Below are 19,550 nucleotides of genomic sequence, written 5' to 3'. Positions count from 1 at the left end.
GCTAACATTGTAACTTATTAGAATTGACAAAAAATCAGTTGAAACCATTGTTTCCTTTTTTGGTATTATTATACAAACACCGTGACAGCGTTAGGGTTAGGGTTAGGGTTTAGGGTTAGGGTTTAGGGTTAGGGTTTAGGGTTAGGGTTAGGTTTAGGGTTAGGGTTAGGGTTAGGGTTGGGGTTGGGGTTGGGGTTGGGGTTGGGGTTAGGGTTAGTGTTAGGGTTAGGGTTAATTCGCTGTCACGGTGTTTGTATAGTTTTACCCCTTTTTTTATCTAAAGACTCCATTTATCGACTATAAAATCTCGTCCCAATTCTGTAGAAGCGTCTAAAAAATAATAAATTGCAAAACAAACCGCAAAAATGCAATTCGTAAAAATCAAATAAAAAAATTAAATTGGTGGCTTAATTCGTGTTGTCACCGCTAAAAAAATAGTTGATAGTCATTTTAGGACCTAACTTCTTTAACGCTTAGTTGTTTTAATAACTAGAATTTAAGGAACGTGGAACGTGTGCCCTTGTGTCAGACTAAAATAAAATCGTTAGTCATATCATGCAGCTAATTCTCGCGTATTGGTTTTTGTGCATTTCTCGTGCTAACGTAACTTATTATTGAACTTTTTTGTTATTATTCACTATTAATTAATTTTTTTTTTAGTAAAAACAACGTCGTCTACGTAAAGTAAGTTTTAAAACTTTTACATAAAGAGAAAGTAGAAAATGTAGAAAAGTCGGGCGCGCGTGTTCTTCCCAAGCGCATGCGCATTGCTCACATTAAGCAGGAGGCGGAGAGTATATAAAGAGAACGAGCGGCTGCGGTGTTCACTTCGCCATTTGCCGTCGTAGGGTGATCATGTATATACAACTTCGACACAATCCATTTGGACTACTTCAAATTGTATTACACCAACATTATCGTAGTAGCTCGGCGTGCTACCATTTCAAACTCAAATATAATGAATAATACCTAATTACTATTGGTAATAAAAAAAAAAACTGCGATTGTTATTTTTTTTAGTTTTCTCTCGGATTTGTTTCTTACAGCAAAAAAAAACAATTACTCGGCTTTTTAAAGCTGTCTCGGAAATTTTCTTTTAAATATACAACAAAGGCTGTGTTTTAATTGAAATCAATTAAAAATGGTAAGTAAATAAAACACGATCGACTAGATTCGACTTTTTTAACTTTTATTTTTTATTTATTTTTTTTTTTTTTTTTTCAAGTTTATTTTACATTTAATTTTTATTTAATAACATATTCATAGGTTTTATTGTGGGGGGGATACTTTGTTTTCGAACTTTATATCATACAAAAATAAATTTAACATTTTCTCTCGAAAAAAAGTTATGCACTTTTTTTTTTTTTTTTTTTTTTTTTTTTAACTTTATTTCAAACCGAACATTTTGAAAATCCCCAAATTTCAAAATTCCTATCGAAGGTTTACGACGGAATATAGCAAACAGATCTCGACCATTTATTCATAAACTTATTTCGTATTAATAGATTTAATACAGTAGTACACACAACCGGCGTGTGTTTACAATTTCGCAGTCACATAGACATTGATTTTTAAAGCTTTTTATAAAAGTAATAACGAGAAATTGTCTAGTTTTATTTATTGAAGATTTTCTAATCAGTTTTACTAACTGAAAACTTAATTTTCAATTAACATTTCAGTTGCTGAAAGTACAGAATATTTACAAAACAACCCTAACCATACTAAATGTTATTTCAACATGGTCCATATTCTCCATAGCTACCAGTTTTTTTGTTTTTGTTTTGACCAAACATGTCGGTGCTTCTACACTTTATTGCCGAAATTGGAGACGCCATTTTATTTCACGCACCTGCTCTCCAAATTTATTAAAATATGGCCGAAGCATGAAATAAATAACAAATTAAACGGTGAAAGTGCACTGGGGGACTACCCGAAGACGATCAATGCACGGTTGCCGCATTGGTTGTTCAATCTGCAAAGGGTGTTTATTCCAAAAGCCGTTCTTAACATGGGGAGGTTGGGGGTGTTTATTCCGAAAGGCATTTTCTCATTTTCAACCTCCTCGTAATCAACCTTTTAAAGGTAAATCTTCGGGTGGTCCCCCACTCCCCCAGTGCACTTTCACCTTTCATGCTTCGACCATAGTCTCCCCTGGATTTGGAGAGCTGGTGCGTGAAATAAAATGGCGTCTCCAATTTCGGCAGTAAAGTGTAGAAGCACCAAAATGTCTTTTTAAACAAATCTTGACAAAGTTGTCTGCTTCAGAAAATTAAATCTTGAAAATGAACCATCAAGCAAAATAAAACTTATACAAGTCTAAACTAAACTTGGCACTATAATCAAAACGATTAACTTTCTCAACCGTTTGTTTTTGTTTTTTCATATCTTCGTGACTTCGATAATTAGACATTTTTGGGTTTGTATTACTGTACACATAGATTCGAAAAAGTTGTCAAAAAACAAATATATAACAAATAAATGTTATCAAAGGCAAGATAAGTTACTTTTCTACCAAACTGGATACATTTTTCGTGTTTTTATTTAATGTAACATGTTTATTCAGCTCGAAAAGCATACAGTGTTTACCGATGTATGTATTGGAAAATTCAAGATGGCGTCTGACTCTCTCTTTAACACGGTAAGTTTGGGAAAAGGTGTTATAAATAAAAAACCGGTTAAAATACTGTTAAAAACTCGCTCAATATGTTACCGTGACATAGGTTGCCATATATTCGGCGAGTTTTTAATAGTATTTTGTATAGTTTTTTTATTTATAACACCTTTTCCCAAACTTATGGTGTTAAAGAGGGTGTGAGACGCCATCTTGAATTTTCCAATACATCGGTAAACACTGTATGTTTTTTCGAGCTGAATAAATATGTTACATTGAATAAAAACACAAAAAATATATCCAGTTAGGTAGAAAAGTAACTTATCTTGCCTTTGATAACATTTATTTGTTATATATTTGTTTTTTTGACAACTTTTTCGAATCTGTGTACAGTAATACAAACCCCCAAAAAAAAAAAAAAAATCTACCGTTTCGAAAATAATTTTTCGTTAGAATTAAACATGTATCATAGCGCTAAAATAAAATTCACAAACCAAAGAAAATGTTTTTTAACCGCGCCACTATTCTAGCAAAGGACCAACTTTTCTCATTTACAGCAATTAAATATCTATTAAAACGGTTATCCGAAATTGTCTTTCACTTTAATCTTTTAAGCATATAGTTTTTACCAAATTTTAATTAAATTATTTAAAGTAAACCATAACTAATTTAACAATGTTTGAATCCAATTATTGGATGAAAATAGTTTCTGGCAATCGTGTTAACAGGCAAGACATCGAAAAAATATACCACATAACTTTAACGCATCAACTCTTATTTTACTGCTTTCTGTAGTTTAGTATTGAAACTTTTCAAGAAATTTGTTCGTTACTTTCACTTGTCCGAACGCGAGTCAAAGATGGCGGTATATTCTATTTTGGTTTTATTTAGATTCTTTAGACGGTCGCTTATTAAGGACTTGTATATATCCTAGCAAGGAGACCCGACGTTGTCCGGGATTGAATGAGGATCAACACTTGTCCCATCCTCCCATAATCTTATTGTCATCGAAATCGATGAAATCGCCCATTTTTTTTCAAGCAAATCGATTGCCTGCTCTAGTTAGTGGACACCCACCCCATCGTGGTGCACTGCACATGCCTCCCTGCTGTGACTTAGTCCAGAGTACATTGTAGTCTATATTTCACTGTAGAGAATTTACTGTTTTTATAAAATCTGTAAATAATGGCTTCACTTAAAGTTTAAAATATAAAAAGTTAAGTATCATGGTTCAATTGTTCTACAGAAACGTTCATTTCGAACGCGCCATTGTCTTAAAAGAATCTACAGTTAATTTTATAGGCTCGGCCTTTCTGCTTGTGCGATCAATGATCGCCGATCATGAAACATCTCAAATGCACTTTGATGTTAGGTTGTATAAAAACGTTAACTTTGATCAAAATTAAACTTTCTTTTAATCAAATTTATTTCGATTTTCGACGCTACGCATTCCGATAAAAAAAACCCTCGTAAGAACACTCCCTTACACATTAAGTATCGTGATTTTTCAAAAAATCGGCCCAGCCGTTTCAGAATCCATAGGAAACGAACTCGCATATAGTGTAAGCTACATATACTTTTCCGTTTCACTCTCGTAAGGGCTCGTCAGGCTTTACCTAGCTCTATTTACGCATTGGACATTGTCACTGTAAATACTGAAAATAGATACATAATAAATACATGTTGGGACGATTAATCGGAGAAATCGGAACTTTTGGGGGGAGTATCTGAAAAATTTGTGCATATTTTTAGATGCCAGAAACGATTCATTATCTTTTTTATTAAAAAAAAAATTCTTCCACTGCTGACAGTAAAACATAGATTCGAAAAAGCTGTCAAAGCAAATATATAACAAATGTTATCAAATGCAAGATAAGTTACTTTTCTACCTAACTGGGTAATTTTTTAGTGTTTTTATTTAATGTAACATGTTTAGTCAGCTCGAAAAACAGTGTTTACCGATATGTATTGGAAAACTTTAAATAGCGCTGAACACAGTAAGTTTGAAAATGAGTTAAAAATAAAAACTATACAAAATATTAAAAACGCATCGAATATATGTCAGCCTATGTCATGGTAACATATATTGAGCTAGTTTGTAACAGTATTTTGTATATTTATTTTTAACTCATTTTCCCGAACTTACCGTGTTCAGCAGAGTCCGGCGCCGGCGCCATTTTAAATTTTCCAATACATCGGTAAACACTGCTTTTCGAGCTGAATAAACATGTTACATTAAATAAACACTAAAAAAAATTATCCATTTAGATAAAAAAAATAAATAAATAAATAACTTATCTTGCCTAGTTTGATAACATTTATTTGTTTTTTAACTTTTTCGGATCTGTGTATACAAACCCAAAATGTTTTGATTTTTAAACTACCAGTAAAACTAAAATCTATAAGATCATCCCCCACGTTCGAGAAAATATATACACATTTAACATGGGTTTTTACAGTAATCGGAAATAACAATTTTATAATTAAATATTAATTTATAAAGAATGAGAATCCGGGGGGAGGCCGATTGGAATCTGCCCATTACATACACGGTACTTACACCAACGAATTTAGGGTTAGTAGTAAGCTTTTTTTCTTAAGCCTGAAAACAAAATCGAGCATTTTTTTTTTTTTTTTTTACTCGTGTTTGATTAAGTGATCATAACACATTTAGATAAATCTTAGTCAGTTTTCACATTTTAAAAATATACAGATCGGTAAGAAAAACATTTCCTCCAGTTTGGTAACATTTATTTGGAAGTTAACTATACTTTTAAAGTTGGCTCCTCACGAAGTAATTCAGGTTTTCGTTTTTCAACTATTGACAAAATATTTAAATTCTTTGTATGTTTACGGAGAAACAAATGCATGCTGATGGATATTTAATTTTAAAAAATTGAATGATTAATTTTTTTTTTTTTTTTTTTTACACTGTTGCCGTTTGATGTCAAATAATCGATTTATAGTTGGTCATGTTGTGGTGAGAAAATCACTATAGAGATAAAACTAATAATGAACTATTGAAAACTTTCGATTGTTCTCGAAAATATCGTCATTTAAAAAATCCATTTTTTTTTTATTTTTACTTTTTTTTTATTTTTTAAAGATTTTGTAAAATAAGTGTTACCTGTGAGTGTTTACTTTATTTCGTTTATTAACCCATCTCCTTTGTTTTATATCGGTAGTAATTACTATTAGCGATATAACATAACTTTTGATGCTTCTACGAATTTTACCCTAATGTTAAGGTTTATTTAGCGCGGCAAGAGTTTGGTTTTGTTCGGTTCAAATTCTGTAAAAGCACTGTTAATAAAAATACAATTAGCAATTTGTTTACTTACACGTATTTGCGTTAAAAATAAACTTTTGTAGAATCAAAATCTATTAAATTAATTTGCAGAAAAATCTCTGTACGTATCCGTCAAAGAACGAAGATGCCATTCCAAAAATCACGTAAATTGCTCAAGTATTTTATATATATATATATATACAGAAAATCACTTGCGATTTTAATCGTAAATTGTAGCAATTACAAGGCTGGTTTCGATCTCAATATTTTGAATTTGGTTGTCTCTCCCATGGCGTATGAAAACATGTCTCGCTTCGTAATATAATTTGATTTTCTTAGTAAAAAAGAAATAGTACTTATATATTTTTGGTACCGTGCTGAAATAACGTTATTTCGAAAGCCATTCTTAACATGGAGGGTGTTTTGTAACTATTCTGTGCTTCCACCTAACAATTTCTTAAAGATAACTTGAATTTAACCTGAAAACTTCAAATAGCGCGGTACCAAAATACAAAACAATACTTGATGAATTTACGTAATTTTTGGAATATGACATCGATCCGTGACGGATAGATAATTATCGGCATTCTTTTACTTTAACTGTTTCAGTGTTTACTGTTTCGGGTATGCTAAAAACGAATATCATTTACATTTGGGGTAGACGAGTAGTTTTCTGGATATCAAGACCTTTATTATCCAGTGTATTTTCACTGGTGGCTGTTTTCCCCAAGTTCTAAACACCTCCCCTCCTCCCCATGTTAATATGGCGATTGGAAATTGTCTTGATATTCAGAAAACTACTTGTTTGCCCGGAATTTGAATGTGATGTTCGTTTTCAGCTGACTCGAAAACCTAGAAAAGTCATTTTAAAGGTGACTATATTGAATTGCCGTTAAAGTAAAACAGTTTTTAAGCGTTTACTATTGAAAACTTTAAAAGTTCGCTTTAAGAATTGCGTATCAGAATATTTAAATCTATGAATGAAATCATTTTACTTCATCTTTTATTGTTGAACTCCAAACCAAATAAATACATAGGAATCTGGATTAAGATTAGTTTCCGCCATGAAAATATATCCCTACTAACAAAACGGCAGAAAACAGGTGTTTTCATTATAATCACATCTACAGCTGCTGCGACAGTTTTTATTGTTAGAAATTTTGAATTGTCCCTTTGAAAGGGTTGAGGTCTAACCTCGCTATTATTAGAGGATAAATATTACAGGGAAATAAGTTCTTTTTAACTTTAGTGAATTTTGTAAAGCTTACATTTTAAACTTGATTTTTTAGACCGTAAAGTTTTAAAATGAAATTTATATAAAAAATTAGTTTCAGTTTTTTATGCATTCAGTTCTTTTGTAGGCACGTGCAAAATGAATAAACATTCTGACCTTTCCCTTTACTTAAATCACCAAAAATAAGGAAATTAACCAATTTTAATGAAATTTTCAGTTATTATCACATAATGATCACGGAATATATTGAACCCATTATTTTTTAATGTATTTTGTTTAAACAAATAAAATACCTGTACTAAAGTTATGATTTTCAGTAATAACATTTTTTTTATGGAAATAAAGCATTGTAAAATATAACCATTTAAAAAATATATTTAAGGGTTTGTATTACTGTACACATAGATTCGAAAAAGTTGTCAAAAAACAAATATATAACAAATAAATGTTATCAAAGGCAAGATAAGTTACTTTTCTACCAAACTGGATATATTTTTCGTGTTTTTATTCAATGTAACATATTTATTCAGCTCGAAAAACATAGTGTTTACCGATGTATTGGAAAATTAAAGATGGCGTCTGATTCTCTCTTTAACACGGTAAGTTTTGGAAAAGGTGTTAAATAAAAACCGGTTAAAATATTGTTAAAAACTCGCTCAATATATGTTACAATGACATAGGCTGACATATATTCGGCGGGTTTTTAATAGTATTTTGTATAGTTTTTTATTTATAACACCTTTTCCCAAACTTACGGTGTTAAAGAGGGTGTGAGACGCCATCTTTAATTTTCCAATACATCGGTAAACACTGTATGTTTTTCGAGCTGAATAAATATGTTACATTAAATAAAAACACGAAAAATATATCCAGTTAGGTAGAAAAGTAACTTATCTTGCCTTTGATAACATTTATTTGTTATATATTTGTTTTTTTGACAACTTTTTCGAATCTGTGTACAGTAATACAAACCCAAAAAATATTAATTTTGCATAATTTTTATATGTAAGATTTTAATATTTTCCTTGCTACAAAGAAAATATTTTCCTGTTCATCAAATTATATTCCTTTTATTTTTCTTGTATATGTTAACTAGAGGTCCGTAATTGAATGGGGCAACCTCTTTCTGCAGCTAGTGTTTCCCAACAATATTACAGCACTGTACAGTGTACAGCAGTGGTTGGGTATCACTAGAATGACCTTAACTTAAATGAATTTCAGTAAATTTAGTTTCTAACCACCATAGTGGCCTATGGGGGCTGGGGCGTTTCTCTGATAATGGCTGGAGACATGTGCACTTCTCCAAACCCTAGATTTAACTTTTTTAATTTTGCTATAAATAATAAAGTGGGTAATTTAGAATCTTAACTTCTTGTTCTAAGGGAGGTAACTTTATTTTACTAAGAATTGTAAGAAAATGATTTTCTCTTCAACTTCATTTAATGTAACATTTAATAACAATGTAAAATGCGACGATATTTAAAATATTTGAATAATTGTAAGAAAACTCAAAATGTTCAATTACTTTAGTAAAATAGTTGCCTCCTTTAGAACGAGTTAGATTCCAAATTGCCGTGAAATGAATTGCCTCTTTTCGTTTTTATGGGTGTCATCAAGCGCGGATGCAGACTCCACACAAAAATACCCCCACCCCTCAGATCAAAATACAATATACTTATCAAAGTATTATGGATAATTTACTTTCTAAATACGACTATAAGTCTATTTCCCATACTTTAGAAAATTACGTATCTCCCTCGGCAAAGTCATTAAATGAAGGCGTGAATTTATTGCGAGAAGAATTCTGGACGCTTCTACACTATTGGGACGAAATTTCGGAAATCGTAATACTGGATACCACATGAAAACAATGGTATCTACGTATTCATTGTATTTTTTCAGATAATATCAAAAAATTACGAAAATCGATAAGGTAGAAAATTATTAAAGAAAATAAATAGTATTTGATGAAAACGATCGTAAGACGGTTGAGTTTAAAAGGGAGATAATTTTTCGTTTCCTTTTAAAAAAGGTGGCCGCAAGTTTTCACCTAACACGATTAAAAAAAAAATTAATTCAATAATATTCAGGTAATTTTAACTGCATAATTTGGAAGCTACCATTGTAATTTATTAGAATTGACAAAAACATTAGAAATCTTTTTCTTTTTTTCTTTGTCTGAAAACTCCATTTATCGACTACAAAATTTCGCTCTAATAGTGTAGAAGCGCCAAATTCTGTGTATGCATTAACTCTCTCTGTCGACGGATCGATTTTTTAAAATGTTGTTTTAAGCAAAAACTATTAGGCACTTATGGCGAAAATAGTAACAAAAAGAAATAGTGGAAAGTTATTTCTAGTCAAAAGTAATTTTTACAAAAAATTGGGTAAAATTGCATTTTTCTTGATCGTTATAAAGTGTAGGCAGTAAAGAGTCTACACACAGGACATAACTCTGAAACGATACTTTTTTAGCATTTGTTCCATTCGGTGAATTTTCGTAATTTTTGGATATATTACTACTTACGACATGACAATTAAGTACGTATTTGCTTAAAACGATATATTGATTGACTTAACAAGTACCGCTAAATATTGAGGAATTTTTTCGATATAAAATCTATTGAAAAACACTTTAAATGTGTTAACATTAGGTAAAGTTATCCAGTGGTTCAAATGGACGGTCATTTTTGGATAACCTGTTATTTACATATTGAAAGTGAATTTTGCAATAGGTTTTATCTCTAAAAGATTCCTCATATAATAAACAAAAACAAATTAAGACCTGTAGAACTTCCCCCCCCCCCATAATAAACTCACGCTGTCACTTAGTGATTTTTGCCATTAGCCCGGTACCAAATTGCTGGCTTTTTGAAACGTAAATTTGGGACCCTGAAAAGTTTTCAGTGAAGACATACAACCAAAAATGGTCTGAAATCTATGGTATTCTTTTTCTTTTTTTTTTAATCTACATTAATAATCAATTGATTTTTTTTTAAGATAATTTTTCCTTTCAATTTTTTAAATCAAAATCGTAAAGTGTTTTCGGTCATTGTTCAATTCCTTAGCATTAAAACTTAAATGTGACTAAATTTTACAATGGAATGATATTAAACTGCATAATTTAAACATCAGTTGAATTTAAAGAGCACCTTTTCCCTAATTTCTACTTTCGCTTTTCTCGCTCACGTCACGTGCCCATATTCCGAATTCGTAGCAGTGGGTCGCATCTTGTTGGGGGGGGGGTCTGCCAAAACGGTCATTAACAATTTTTTAATGTTAAATATATTTTTAACGTATATATTACATAATTAAATCAAAATTATTTTGTAATTATTTAATCAATCAAGTAAAAATTCCATTTTTTTTTTTTTTTATTAAAAAGCTTTTTATATACTTGGTATTTTCAAGTTGTATTCAATTTATTTTATTAAATTGTTAGATAATTTGTTAGAATAACTTTAAATTTAGTAATCAAGTAAAAAATCGAAACTTCACTTGGTTAAATAAATCGAAATAAAAATGTTAAACATTTAAAAACAAAACTTTGTTAAGGGCCGCTTTCGTAGAAAAAAGTTCACTGATGTCGGCTCGCTGCTACGAATTCAGAATGAAGACACGTGAGCGAGAAAAGCGAAAGTAGAAACCAGGGAGACATTTACTACGGGAGATTTTTTTTTTTTTTTTTTTCTATTTTAGTCGGTGTCGATTTTAATTGATAATGAATTGAAGAAAAATTTCTTTCATAAAACTTTACCTGTGTCGACGTGTTTATTTAGAAATTAAATGTTAGTCAGCAGACGTTTACGCTGATTACAATTAATCGAATCAAACATGTCCTAACAAGTCTATTTGTTCAAAATCTTTAAGTGTGATTTATGCTTGTAATGGTAAGTTAAGTATCTTACTACCCCGCACTTGTCCCCCATTGTCCTTGTTTTAACTCGCGTTCTCGTTTTGCTTGTAAATGGTAAATGACATCTTCTGACGACGCGTAGCCACTCTTATTAACGTTAGTGATAAATGTCTTTCCCCATCTTTTCATTATAGGGGTTGGATTGGATATGTAAAAGAAATGGGGGGGGGGCACGCACACAAAGAAGAATAGACGCCTGTGTCTACTGGTATCTACTCCCACATTCAAAACCTTCCAGTTTCAGAAAAGTCTAAAGTTTTTCTTACAACCAATCATGATTTTGTTTTGGATCCTCAAAAATATTCTCAAGTTCCGCGTGTCACTTCCGTTTTTCTGCTGACCGTTCCGCTTTACGATGAACGCACTGGGAAAAGTCCCTTCTGATTAATGTTTACCAGTTTTAAAATAAGCTAACGAACTTGTTATTTTTTTTTTTTTAAATTAACAATATTTTTAAACTAGTCAGCATTAATCAGAAGGGACTTTTCCAGGGCATTCATTGTGAAACAGAATAAACAGACAACGGAAGTAAACAAACATGTGAAGAAGCTTGAGAATATTATTTAAAGGTACAATAAAAGTAATTATCGGCGCTCCTACACTATTAGGACAAAATTTTGTAGTCGATAATTTTCAGATAAAAAACAATGGTTTCTACTGATTATTTTATTTATTTATTTTATTTATTTATTTATTTTTTTTTTGTCAATTCCAATAAATTACAATGGTAGCTTCCAAATTAAGCAGTCGAAAGTACCTGAATATTACTGAATTATTAAAAAAAAAACTTTAATCGTGTTAGCAGGTGAAAAATTGCGGCCATCTTTAAATCGAAACGGAATATTACCGCCCTTTTGAACTACCCTGTGTCTTACGATCGTTTTCATCAAATTCTATTTTTATTTCTAATAAATATTTTACTTTATCGATTTTCGTAATTTTTGGATATAATCAGCTTAAAAAAAATACGAGGAATACGTAAATACCATTTCTTTTCATGTGAAATTCAGTATTACGATTTCCTCAATTTCGTCCCAATAATAGTGTGCAGAAGCAAGCGCCGAAAATTTTTAATTAATGCATTTCTTAAATATTAACTTTTTTTTTTTTTTTTTTTTTTTTTACGGTAATCTGAAAAATAAACAATTTTATAACTAAATATTTAGAGATTTTGAATCTGAATCGGAGATTTAAAACACTGTTTTAAAAACAGAATTAGTAATTGTATCGGAATCTGTGGAAAATCGCTATATTACATATTTAAAAAAATGTCATTTGATGTCGCTATTTTTTTTTTTTTATACCAATGAGACGCCACTTACTGAGGCCAAAAATCACTCGAGGATAAGGGTTAATGAGATTATCAATACTATGAGTCTCATAGTATGAGATGATCAGAAACGATGGCGGGGTGGCCATAGTTTGATTACGTAAGAATGACTCGACAGGTATTTGTTTTCTTCTTGGAAGAAAACCATGTAGTCAGCAGATAATTCGTTCGATTTTTTTCGTCTTATCGATACGTTTGCTGTTAAATATTTTTTTTGTAAATTTTCTACAAGTTCAGCGTTCAACTTAATTTTTTTAAAATACAGAAAAATTGTTGGTATATGTACTCACCGTGGAACGAAAAATAGCATATTCGGTAAATTTTCAGATTAGGTCCACCTCAACAAATTTCTTTTAAATGACGACTTTTATAAGTTCTCAACTATGCTGAATACGAAAATCACATTGACATTTTGCAGAAATAAGTAGTTATCGAGATATAAAAAAAAAAAGTTGTATTATGCATTGTATTCTTTGGCGGCCATTTTTTTACTCGCGTACGCGCGCGCCATAAACAAATCTAGTCATGACTGACACTGCACGCGCGTAAAAAAAGATGGCCGCCAAAGAAATGCATAATACAACTTTTTATATCTCGATAACTAATTATTTCTGCAAAATTTCAATGCAATTTACGTATTCAGCAATTCAGCATAGTCGAAAACTTGCGAAAGTTTTCATTTAAAAGAAAATTGTGGAGGTGGATCTAATCTAAAAAAAAATACCGCATATTCTAAAAATTACTTAATAAATTTTTTTTATTTAAGAAAATACAATTTTAAGAATTTGTTTGAGATTAATAGTACCTATTTACTATGCCTCCCCACGGGACAGAGTTAGACACCAGGGTCGTTTTTTAACGGTTGAGATTAATAGTATATTACAGGACTAGTTTTCCTCTTATTTCTGGAGAGGCCGTTAAGGGGAGGTAACCAGTAATGAATTTTATCGTTTCTGGAATATGGCGACGTAAGACCGCGGCCGCGCCCTAACATGTATTACGGAGGTCGTGGTAAGACGCATTTTTCTCGCTATCTCAAAATTTGATTTTCTTAGCTTTAAAAAAAAAACTACTTTATAAATTTACGTGATTTTTAAATTCGGTTGAACTCTACACTCGCACCAATCCTTTTGCTAGATTGAAAAGGAATTTGACTGCACCAAATTACACTCGAAATTTCTCCTTTTTTTTATTTATTTATTTTTACTAGAAATCTTAAGAATCGGGAATAAGCAAAACCTTGTGATGCAAGTCATTTGAATGTCCACTCCCATTTTTAAAGTGGTTTTATGTACGCATGTATCCGACACACATTTGTTTCTGATGACTAGACCATTACATCAGTATGCATAATCGGTTTCCATGCAAAATATTGTGACAATATACATAATTCATCCGCATTCAGAATGTTGCATTAAATAAAATGTTTAATTTATTAGTCATACCAGCAAGGAGACCCGACGTTGCCTGGGTTTGAATGAGGATCAACGCATGTTCCACACTTTATTTTTGTCATAGAAATCAGTAAAATCTTTTTAGTCAAATCAATTGTCTGCTTTAGTCGAGGACCCACCATGGTGCACCAGAAGTTTCACATGCGTCCCCTGCAATGACGTAGTCCACAATACATTGTGGCCTACATTGCAACGTAGAGACGACTGTTTTAATTCTTATAATTATAGTAGCTTGAATTAGTTTATTATAGAACTTGTACAATAGGTGCTTCTGCAGTTTAATTTACTGTTTTTCCCAATGTAACGCCCCCTCCCCCACCAGTTTACCGTAAGTAACGCGCCGGCATACACCAAGCAGTAGTTTTTGTACATTACATAACCTCCCCTCAAAAAAATAAACGAAAAATAAAATGCTTTTGTAAATCACTCGTAAAAATTTATATTCTTAGATCAATTAAAAAAAGCATCAAAAACTATGCAACACAGAAAAATGAACCACGTTTTTTGTTTCTGAAAACTAATTTCAAATATCTGCTAACAAATTCTTCCGCGCGTTCATGCACGAACGCATCATGTAAGAATAGCACAAACGATGGCGGTGAGTTGGCACAAAATAGTGCGAGGGTTCAGGGGTTAATACCATGCAAATGGTAAATTTGCGACAGGTTTGAATATCAGATTCGTTGTCAGCAACCCCCGAAAACCTGTAAAAATCTAAATTTTATTGGTTGGTGTTTTGTTGTAGTTAAAGTAAACATTTGCCCAATTGTCACTATCCAGCTCCCCTACTCCGTGAGGAGTTGGTCCCCATTTCCTCTTCACTCCTCGCATAAAAAGTCGGCCTTGTGCCTAATTTGCTCGGTGGGGGAGCAAATAAATACCATGTATTATAACTATTTGAAATAACCTGTTCTTGGCCAAGATCAAAGTGTAGTATCTGTTCCGGTAGATACTGCAAGCAAAGACCATATCTGGGGGCAACCCCACATATAAGACCTGGGTCAATGTAGGGGCAACCCTTCATACCAATTGTCACTATCCAGCCCCCCCTACTCCCCGGGGAGCTGGTCCCCATTTCCCCTTCACTCCTCACATTAAAAATCGGCCTTGTGCCTAATTTGCTCGGTGGGGGAGCAAATAAATACCAACCCCGCATATAAGACCTTGGTCAATGTAAGGGAAACCCTTCATACCAATTGTCACTATCCAGCTCCCCTACTCCTCGGGGAGCTGGTCCCCATTTTCCCTTCACTCTCCACATTAAAAAACGGCCTTGTGTCTAATTTGCTCAGTGGGGAAGCAAATAAATACCCCATGTATTATAACTATTGCATTCATGTGTACCACTAAGGGAGGTAATTCAGCATATATTTGAGTATCAGTACTAACTCGTTTGTTTATGTTTGTGATATAGACAATTGTTTTTTGTTTATTGGGAGAGGTGGGGGTCAAATTTAATTATAACAGTTGTAAATATTTAATTCTTTTAATACTATTTTTCTCTACCTTTCTGGATGTCTAAGGTTGGCAGAGCAGGATTCATTCATGAAATTTTATCAATTAAACACGTGCGTGTGTTATTATAGAAAATGAACAGAAGCAATGAACCAATTATATTTCAAGTTTTGACTGTATGTACACACTAGTATAATCTTTATACCTATAAAGTTTTCCTCGCTCTGATGTTATTAAAAGCCTACTTTTTCCATTAAAAAATTAAGACAAACTTTTTAATGTATTCGGCCATAAATATGCAAAGAGACTACATGAAGGTTAACTAATTTGCATATTCATTTGAAAAAACGAGCGTTAATTGCTTCATTTATGATTATTAGATGATGCGTTTCATTTCACTATTATGTTGAATTCTATTTATGCATAGTTTCTACATTCTGCATAATTGCATAGAATTCAAGATGAAAACGTTCCAGCGCATAGATTTATTTTTATAAATGACTTTGTCAGTGTGTGGAAAGTCTCTTCCAAACTCCTCTCTGAACATTTGGTCTACAGAGTTGAAATTTGATATATAGGGTATTTGGACCTGTAGTATACTTTTGATTTGGTTTTTACGCTGTAGAACTTTGGATCTGTTCCTAAATTGCAAGCGGAGAGACAAATCAATTTGATCATCTATTATATGAATGAGAAAGATGTTTTGTTTTTACAACAAAGGTATGAATGAAATCTTAAGCATTTCAAGTAGCGTATTTTGCAAAGCAATGATGAGTTAACAAAGCCAGCTAGTGCGTATCGATGTCTCCATTCAGTCTCAAAACACACAGGATACCCCCTGTAGGGGCAGCTGCTCATGTAATCGTGTGGCAAAGGTTGCGTAATCTCCAACCACACCTCTCCCAAGAAGTCCAGGATGGCTGGAAACAATGCCAAGATAAGCAGAGAGCACATACAACACCTGGAAGTCCCAAATGGTCACTCATTCAGTACTGACCAGGTTCAACATTGCTTAACTTCAGTGATCTAGCAAGAACCAGTGTGTCAGCATGATTATGCCATTATATACGCTAGTGCATATATATATCGACAGTAAACATGCCAAACCAGATTCATTTACATCACTGATTTTGATTTTTATCAGTATAATTCGTCTTAAACGTGTTTTGAGTGGTGAAAATTAGGGATGGGACGATTCCAATATTTTTCCCCGATTCCGTACTAAATTCCCGATTCCGATTCTTTATAAATGTCTAAATATTTTAGTATAAAATTGTTATGTTTTGCTTTCTGTAAAAGCACATCTTAAATGTTCACGTATTTTCCCAAACGTAAAAACGCACTTGTGACGGGGTGATCTAAGGATTTTAGTCTTACTAGAAGTTTAAATCAATAAATATTTATTCTTTTATTATTACTACAAGCAGTGGACGATGTTTTGTAAAAACAAAATATAATTAAAGGAATCGGTTTTGGCATCAGAAAATAGGCACAAATTTTTTTGATACTGATTCCGATACCCCAAAAAGTTCTGATTTTTCTGATTCCGATTAATCGTCCCAACACTAGTGAAAATCCAAACACCTCATCAGACAAATTTATGTTCCTCAAAAAAAAAAAACATTTGGAGATTTTTTTCTCTTCATTTAAAAGGGATAAAAATCAGGAGATAAAATAAATTTAAAAATCCTTTACTCTTATGACTTAAACATTTTTTTATTTGCTTCAAATTTTTATCTTTTTTAAAGGAAAAAAAAAAAACTCCAGCCGTGTCTTTTTCTAAGGTTGAATTGTTGTTTGAATTTCTGCCATTCAACAAAACACGTCTAAGACTAAATGAATGATTTAAAACATGAATGATTTAAAAATTCATCTTTGGTTTGGTATGTTTACTTTCGATATATACGCTCTGAAAATGTAAATTCATTTTTATTGAGCTTGTTACAATTTGGAAAAACTTATTGAAAATGTACATTAAAAATATATTTATGATTAAACGTGTGTGTGTGTATATATATATATATATATCGGGGCTCTACGGACAAATTTCTTTAGTTGACCTTTGACAACTAAATATTTCTGTTTACTAGCCATATAGAAAAGTTACTAGCCAAACTCACATGACTTAGAATATGACATTTTCGTTTTGCGACAAGTATGTATGTACATCATAAAAATTTTCCTGCGTTTTTAATAAGTGGAATTCTAAATATACAACAAATTTTATGTTGATACTTGACGGTGTAAACATTCTAACTTCTTCAGATATATTTTAACAGCCTTCGTTGAAAAACAAAGAGTATATTGTTCTATTAAACTTTTATTGTTTAAATAACTTTGTTCGTTTTATCAACAAAAAAAAAAAGCTGAAAAGATATTTTTCACTCGGTGAGCCCTGGAAGATTTTTAGTGGAAGAAATGTAATCGCCAAAAGAGAAGTGTTTCATTATTTCTGGTTGCCACTTTGAAAAATCACTCGCAAATGTGATTGTTTCACTTGCAATGTAGAGCCACACACACACACACACACACACACACACACACACACTTAATGAAATTCATAAAGTTGAGCACTGGCTGGGGAAATTGAAAGTTAGTCAGCTAGCCTTGTGTGAGATCGTGACTTCCTGTTATTTAATCAATGTAAAATCATCTGTATTAAATGTTAAATTTCATTAATGTCAATTTCCCTTAATTTTGTGGCAGTGAATCGTGGCTCTGGGGAAAGTTCCTTGCTAATGGAGTCGAAGGTGGCTTTGTAGTGGAGTTCACATCCTTTGATCAGCATTGTTCGTCTACACTGATTGCATAAGCATCTATATATTAATACAATAGTGTGCATGTTTTCTGTCACACTTACATCTGATTGGTTTGTCATGTCATAAATAATTTCATCAAGAATTCTTCAAAATTTTGGTTTCGATTATGGCTGAAGGAACTCGAGTTATATTTTTTTCATAAGTTTTTATTTTGGTTTCGATTCAAGCTAATGCACACAAGTCATGGATATATTTGTTGCAATTTTTGAATATAATATAAAAATCGATAGAATATTAACTCTATGATATATACAAAATCGACAAGAATTAAAATATATTAAAGCATACTTTACGACCGGGCTTTGCTGGTAGTTCGTGCAAGCTTGGATAAATACTTTTGCAGTTTTAACAAAATAGCTACAATATCAGTCTCCATTTATACTGAACATCTACAGAATGCCAACATCAATATATTACATATGGATGAGTCTCCTGTAGAATTTCCACAGGTCCCACTAGTAAAACACTGTAGGTATAAAAATATTTCTAATTATGTATATGTACTGCCATATATTAAGATTTTACCTGTTTTCTCTTTGCAGATAAATGTTATGAATGCTCTACTTGTTGCGGCCTTGGCACTGTCTCTTGTGGCAATGTCCTCTGCCGGATACAGTGTTTGCCCCCAAAACACATACTGGAGTTCTGCTGAGAGTCGATGTGTCAACTGTTCTGTTTGTCCAGTTAATCAGATCATCCGGAGGCCATGCAGTGCATTTGAGGATATTCGTTGTGGACCATTCCTAGAATTCAATAACTTTTTGCAAGGCAAAAAACCATGCCGAAATCGTACTGGCGATGGTTCCCATCATCACAGACATAGCATGGGAAAGTCTCCCCATCACACGAACGATAACAACAATGATAACTTTAAAAATGAGGCCTATAATACCAAGATAAGTAAACGACCCGATCTAACGTTAAGTCCAGATGTAAATCCATGGAGGACGATTGCGCTTTCACTTATCGGTATTATTTGCACTAGCGTTGTCTTATTGTTGGCCGTTGTGATTGTTATTCATTATTTTAAAAAACAAAATCCAGGATACGACAAGGAAGTCATTTATGATACAAATGGTAAGTAATTTATTGTTACTCGAATGTTAAAAAAATTTTTCTATTTAAAATTCAGTTTTGTTTTTAACCCCTTCCCTCATCATTTGAGATTAGAAATGTTTGTGCTTTTAAGTTTTCATAGTAAACAAGTATATGGTAATTTGAGATATATATATATGTATGTATATATGGTCTAAAGATGAAATTTAAGGAATCTTGTTTAAGTGGGGTCTAGAATTATAATGCTCTCTGAAAAAATATTGAATCCTTTGTGTGTGTAAGAGTTATCTTGGAGCTGTTTTTGTTTAATTTTCTTTGTTCTAGCCAGAGATGCCAGACATTCACTCACAATCTCAAACATTGCAAGGTCTTTTTAAGATTCTAAG

The 19,550-nt window shown here is 32.2% G+C and overlaps 1 protein-coding gene across 3 annotated transcripts in view; it reads left to right on the top strand.

The window, feature by feature from the left end:
• The window catches only part of LOC145293226 (uncharacterized), a 55,432-nt gene that overhangs the window by 3,626 nt on the left and 32,256 nt on the right, over positions 1-19,550 (top strand). Inside the window, exons 1-2 of one of the 3 annotated variants that reach the window (XM_080139771.1) lie at positions 818-1,144; positions 18,651-19,185. In XM_080139771.1, the coding sequence (XP_079995897.1) occupies positions 1,142-1,144; positions 18,651-19,185 (538 nt within the window). In that variant the 5' untranslated portion in view covers positions 818-1,141. Of the gene's footprint in view, positions 1-817; positions 1,145-13,326; positions 13,392-18,650; positions 19,186-19,550 lie in introns of those variants that run through there. The other 2 variants (XM_080139772.1, XM_080139770.1) reach the window with 2 other exon arrangements.

This window comes from Euprymna scolopes, chromosome 14 (genome assembly GCF_053919585.1).
Source record: "Euprymna scolopes isolate OS-2025 chromosome 14, ASM5391958v1, whole genome shotgun sequence".
Classification (NCBI taxonomy): Eukaryota; Metazoa; Mollusca; class Cephalopoda; order Sepiida; family Sepiolidae; genus Euprymna; species Euprymna scolopes.
Note: the sequence above shows the minus strand (reverse complement) of the source record. Positions and strands in the feature narration are given on the sequence as shown.